The sequence below is a fragment of the Lolium perenne genome, chromosome 7 (assembly GCF_019359855.2).
Source record: "Lolium perenne isolate Kyuss_39 chromosome 7, Kyuss_2.0, whole genome shotgun sequence".
NCBI classification, from domain to species: Eukaryota; Viridiplantae; Streptophyta; class Magnoliopsida; order Poales; family Poaceae; genus Lolium; species Lolium perenne.
In genome coordinates this window covers 256667048-256673179 of record NC_067250.2, presented here as the reverse complement: position 1 = coordinate 256673179, position 6132 = coordinate 256667048, and the positions used below count along the sequence as shown (strand labels likewise).

The following is a 6132-nucleotide window of genomic DNA, read 5'->3' as shown; positions in this document are numbered from 1 at the left end:
ACATCCTCAGCCACCCCTCGGTGCGCGCACCGCGCGAGCTGGACATTGCCGAGCCACCTGCTCCCGACTCCGCCTTAGTCGCACTCGCCGTCGACAAGACCGATTGGACCGAGCCATACATAAGCTACCTCGAGAGCCGTGCACCGCCGATGGATGAAACCAAAGCACGCGCCATCGTGCGCAGATGCAAGTCGCTTCACCATCATCAACAATGAGCTATACAAGCGCAGTGTCTCGGGAGTGTTCCAACGATGCGTCACCACGGCGGAAGGGCGCAACATTACAGCGACATCCACGCAGGGACTGCGGCCACCACGCAGCGCGCGGTCAATCGTCGCCAAGGCCTTTCGTCACGGCTTCTACTGGCCAACAGCCCACGAAGACGCAATCGCCCTTGTCCGTTCATGCGCCGGGTGCCAAAAGCATGCAAGCGCCGCACATGCCAGGATCGGCATTGAAGACCATCCCCTCACCTGGCCCTTCGCCGTATGGGGCATGGACATGGTGGGAAAATTCAAAACGGCCCCGGCGGATATACTCACCTCCTGGTAGCGGTGGACAAGTTCACCAAATGGGTAGAAGCAAAGCCCATAAAGAAGTGCGACGGGAAGACGGCCACAAAGTTCCTACGCGAGCTCATCTATCGATACGGCTACCCTCACAGTATCATAACCGACAACGGCACCAACTTCGCCAAAGGGGAGATGGCTGACTTTGCGAAGAAAAAGGGCATCCGACTCGATCTCGCCTCGCCGCCCACCCCGAGTCGAACGGCCAAGCGAAAGGGCAAACCAGAGCATCCTGCACGGACTCAAACCACGCCCGGTCGTGCCCCTAGAGCGCGCAGCCGGCTGCTTTGGGCGGAGGAGCTCTCTTCGCACTATGGGGCATCCGCACAACGCCTAACAGGTCAACCGGCTTCACGCCTTTCTTCCTGGTATATGGCGCCGAAGCCGTCATGCCCACGGACATCGCCTCGACTCACCTCGGGTCGCCAATTACGCCGAAGAAGACAACGAGCGAGCTCGCCAAGATGACATCGATCTCTCGACGAGGCCGAGAGACCTCGCACTCTCGAACCGCCATTTACCAGCGGGACCTCCGTCGCTACCACAAGCCGCGCGTTCGGAGTCGCTCCTTCCAAGTCGGCGATCTGGTACTCCGGCTAATCCAGGACAAGAAAGGGATGCACAAGCTGTCCCCGCCCGGGAAGGACCATTCGCCGTCAGCCGCGTGCTCGGCAACGACTCCTACTACCTCATCGACGTCCGCAAGGACGACAAAGGCGAGCCGCTCTCTAAAGAGGTGGAGCGCCCCTGGAACATCAACCTCCTCCGGCGGTTCTATACCTAAGGGAAAAATGTAATCCGAAAATTCAGAGGATAATAAAAATCGCCGACCATTTTTTGATCTCAAGCTCCGACTACCTCCCCTTCACCCGCCAAATATCGTCATCTCTCATCCCGGGACATACCGGCTTAGTCGCCGCGACAAGCGACTAGGAACTGAGAGACCTCCGGTCGCCGCTGCTGGAAGAGAGAAGTCCACGATCGGCCAAGTAGCCGGGCTAACACGGGATGGCGGCGTGACCGAGGCGCAACACCAGGCCCGGTCACCCACCATCTCTCACGCCATCGGGTGAAAACGGCGACTGGAACCCACAGCAGGGCCGCACGCTCGGCCAGCCCCACGGGCCTCGGCGACCGCCTTGTGCTACGTTATAAAGCACACCAATGCCCTCCTCTACCTTAGGTTGGCGAATTGCGCGGCTAAGTACTTCGACTAGGGACCCCGCAAAACGGACCCGCGGCTCGCCAAGGAAAATACGCCCGCAATGATCCCCTTTGGAGTCGCCTAGCGACTGGCTCACCGAGCCACGACGAGTGGCGCGCTACATCCGAACAGCGCAAACTACACCACACCACTACTCCACCCATGAGGCTGCTATTCGTACTATAATGACTACGTACTGCGACTGGGGACGCCTTGACTCGAAAAGGAAAACAGTCAAGTCGATAGCCTTCATTGGGGACGCAAGGCGACGGCCCGCAAGGCCATGGATAGTCGGAACCAACTCCAATGCATCGCCGTCTCAAATAATGCAAAAGCAACCACCGAATCGCATTTAAGCAAAAGTCATCATTCTATTTACAACTAACACCCGCTCGCGGGAAATCTAGCTACTTCTTACACAGGTGCTCAGGAAACTACGAGGACGACCCCGGAGCCCCCTCTACGACAGGCTCGACGCCGTCATCGCCGTGACGAAATTTCGGCGTGTACACCACGACCGGATATGTAGACAGCGAGCCGGCGGCAGCAGCATGGAAGAGGCGCTCCGCGGGGTAGTCCACCGGGCCCGGCTCCTTCTCCGCGTCACCAGGAGCCGCTTGGCTGGGGATATGAGTCTCCAAGTCCGCGGTCGCCAGTACTCGGTCGGCGAAGGGGCGCACCGCATCCATCAGCCGCAGCACTTCGGCAACATCGAACTCCCCAGTCTCCGAGGGGAAGCCAGCGGTGACCTCCTCCACGTCGAACCCTTCAGAATAATGCGCCAGCACCATGCTCAGAGCCATGGTAATGCCAACGCGGCAGGAAGAGCGACGAAGCCAGTCAACAACAGCCGGAATGTTGGACACGGCCTTGAAGACGGATGGCGTGTCCCGCGGAATCACCTCCCGCGGGCTCAGGTACTGGAGCGCGGCAAGTATCTCCCCCGCGCAGGCGATGATACGCGCGGTCGCGGTCGACAGGCATTCCCGTGGAGTCGCCGTCTCCACGAAGTCGCACGTACCTGCAGTCAACAACACAAGGAAAAGGGAAAAATGAGAACTTCCCCTTCAACGCCGACTCGCCACGCTCGGGGACTGGCCCCCGAGGCCGACTCGCCACGCTCGGGGACTGGCCCCCGAGGCCGACTCGCCACGCTCGGGGACTGGCCCCCGAGACCGACTCGCCACGCTCAGGGACTGGCCCCCGAGGCCGACTCGCCACGCTCGGGGACTGGCCCCCGAGACCGACTCGCCACGCTCGGACCGGCCCCGAGGCCGACTCGCCACGCCGGGGATCGGCCCCCGAGACCGACTCGCCACGCTCGTGGATCCGGCCCCCGAGGCCAACTCGCCACGCTCGGGACTGACCCCCGAGGCCGACTCGCCGTGTTCGGATACTCAAACCCCGGCAAATAAAACAAGAAGTGCGACAACAAGAACTTACCAAGAATCTGCCGCGACATCTCCCTGACGAAAGCCTCGAAGTTGGTCTTCTCGGCCTGCACCGCCAGGACGATGCCCTCGGACGCCTCCTTCTCCGCAGCAAGTTCTTTGGCGTGCTGCTGCTTCAAGGCCGCCACCTCCTCCCGCAGAGACGCGGCAGCCCCACGTGCAGAGTCCCGCGCATCAGTCGCGGCCTCCAGCTTCACCTTGTATTCGGTGATGACGTCCTCCAGCTCCCGCCCTTCGCTCCAGGACCTTCGTCAATTCCGCCACCTCCGCTTCGCCCTTTTCCGGGCCTTTTCGGCCTGCTGCGCCCGGAACTCGGCTTCACGGTAGAAGGACTCCTTGACGAACCCTTCCCGAGCCTCGGCAAGAGCCTTTGCTGCGCCTGCTACAAGAAAAGGAAACGGTGAGAACGAACGCCCGGGCCAGTGACACTGAATGAGGACGGCGAGTGGGCATGACTTACTGCCCAGGGCAATCAGCTTCCGGTTCTTCTGCGCCGCCTCCTCCACAAGCGCGGTCAGCCGCTTAATCTCCGCCTACGGAAACCAAACAAAAATGCCAAGGTCAACAAACAAAAAGCAAATAGAGACTCGACTCGCCCTTTCAGACCAAGTCGACCCTCGGGGACTGGGGGTGACTAGGCCACGTGTTCAGCGACACTTACCACATGCGCTCGCCAAGCGCCGTGTGGAGCTCAGTGAAGGTCAATGAAGACGGCGGCGGATGACGCGACTCGGTCGCCCCGTCCGCTCGCATCACCGCCTCGCCGACGGAACCTCGCCCGTCCGCGTGTCGGTGTCGCTGGGCGGGGCGCGGTCCCTGGCGGCCTTGGACCGGCGCTCTTTCAGTGGCTCCGACAGACCGCCCTCCTCGACGATGTCCTCTTCAACTTCGGGTGCCTTCTGCCCCTCGGTCGATCCAATGTCAGTCGACTCCTCCTCCACCACAGGCGGAGCAACGTCCGGACCCGTCGCCGCACTCGCCATGCCCCCGCGAGCCATGCTGGGTAGAGGAAAAACGTTGGCGGTGGGCTCGACGTGGCTAGTGCTCTCCTTCTCCGCTTGACTCCCGGCGGCGGGCTCTTCTGGAGCCGACCCCGCACCCCCAAGGTCGGACGGCGCCGCCTTCCTCTCCGCGGCTTTCTTCTTTGCCTCGGCCGCCCTCGTGGCCGCCACCCCGGCCGCGGGCGGCTTCGCCAAGGTCTTCTTCTTGGACCTACAGAGAGGCGAGGTGAGTCGACACTCAGTCCGATCGCAGGAAGGATAAATTCGACAAGAAATACTTACTTCACCGTGGGAATCGCTTTACGCCCCGGACCGGCCCGAGCTCCCGCATCGATCGCGTCCTTCAAGGGACGCTGAAGCCTCATGGACCCTTCCAGAGAGTGGGCGCAGCCGCTTCGATAGCGGCTCGGCCCCTTCCTTGGAGGGCTCGGCGTTGTCCGCCGGGCGGGAGGTCGCCTCCTCTTCGGCCGCGCCACGGGACGAGGACTCGGCACCCCTCTTCGACCCGCGCGGGAGTCTGATGAAGTCCCGCGCCTCCGAGTCCGACTCGGTGCGCTCCTCCTCCTCGTCGACCTCTTCCTCCTCGCCTTCGGTCATCTCCGGTGGTTCCTTTCCGGCGAGAGGAGGGAGGTGGTCCGCGATCTTCCGCCAACGCTGCAATCGAATCAAAGGAACGAGTCAGAAAGGAAGAAGCGCGGCTAAGCCGTGCGAGTCGCCATGCGAAGCATTACTCGAGGCGCTGGGGTGTCTTCGGTGTAGGGCTGCAAGCCGTCCTCGAAGGAAGTAAAGGTGGCAGTGGTGATCTTAGCGAGCGCCTTCCGGTACTCGCCCTCGTCCCACTCGGTCGCCGTCGACCGGGTGCGGTCGTTCTGTCCCCGGTACTCCCACATGGGGTGAGCTCGGCACCGCAGGGGGATCAGCCGCCGGCCAAGCCAACAGTTGTACATGTCGACCGCCGTCAGGCCGTCATCTTTAGCGCCTGGATCGCTTGGCGCATATCCTTCACCACCTTCTCCTGCTCGCGCAGCGGCAACCGGACATTGAGGCGCCGCGGGACGCTCGGCTCGGGACTGTATTGGGGAATGCATACCTCGCCCGGGGAGTGTACTCCTGGCGTAGAACCAGAAACGACGCCACAGCGACTGCGCCTTCTTGGGGAGCGCCATGTCAATGAAGCTTTCCCCGGACTTCACCTGGAAGGTGATCCCCCCGTTCGGGATGAGTGCTTCGCTGTTCTTGCTGGCCCGAGTCGCCCGCCCGTGGAAGATGGACACCCACAGCGGGAAGTAGGGCGGACAGCCCAAGTAGCATTCGCACAGCGCCACGAACAGAGAAATCTGCTGGACGCTGTGCGGCCCGAGGTCGGAAACCTTGATGCTGTAGAAGGCCAGCAACTGCCGGAGGAAATCGGAGGTGGGGAGAGCGAACCCGCGATCGAGGAAGCTCATGAAGATCACGAACTCCCCAGGCCGTGGGAGGGGCTCCGTCTCGTTCGCCGGCGGAACCCGCCATCGCTCTGGTTGAACTCCGGGATGACTCCGGAGGCGACGTACGGGAGGAGAGACTCCCGCGTGACCTTCGACTTGCCCCACCCCTTCGCCGCCATGGATGCGTGTGGAGTGTGGAATGAAGATGAGATGAAGAGAAGATGGGGGATGAATGCGGAGGAGTGTTGAACCCTAATCCTAGGGGCGACCCTTTATACCGCCCGCACTCGCTCAGATTGAGGATGAGATCTGTTCGTTGAATTGTCCCGGAATCGCCGCCCCGCAATCAACGGTCGAGATCTGCGCCGTCACCGGCTGAATAGCCGTTAAACTAGCCGTTAGCGGTCACGTCGAGCCCAACGGTCAACAACATGCAGACGGTGTGCGCCTCGGTCAACGTGAAATCTAGCCGTTGGCCTC

The 6132-nt window shown here is 61.9% G+C and overlaps 1 protein-coding gene across 1 annotated transcript; it reads right to left on the bottom strand.

Moving 5' to 3' along the window:
• Window positions 1–2206: 2206 nt before the first annotated feature.
• On the bottom strand, window positions 2207–5391 carry LOC139833920 (uncharacterized). The gene is made up of 3 exons (XM_071824287.1): window positions 5316–5391; window positions 3217–3456; window positions 2207–2794 (listed from the first exon to the last, which is right to left on the bottom strand). Exons 1-3 carry the CDS (start codon window positions 5389–5391, stop codon window positions 2208–2210), a joined length of 903 nt encoding a protein of 300 aa, XP_071680388.1. The 3' UTR covers window position 2207.
• Window positions 5392–6132: the final 741 nt, after the last annotated feature.

Coding starts and splice junctions, on each gene's coding strand:
- LOC139833920 (XM_071824287.1), bottom strand. CDS start 5,391: ATGGCGCTCCCCAAGAAGGCGCAGTCGCTGTGGCGTCGTTTCTGGTTC. Junction 3,457..5,315: donor GAGTACACTCCCCGGGCGAG/GTATGCATTCCC, acceptor CCTGGAGCGAAG/GGCGGGAGCTGGAGGACGTC. Junction 2,795..3,216: donor GATGTCGCGGCAGATTCTTG/GTAAGTTCTTGT, acceptor TGTTGACTGCAG/GTACGTGCGACTTCGTGGAG.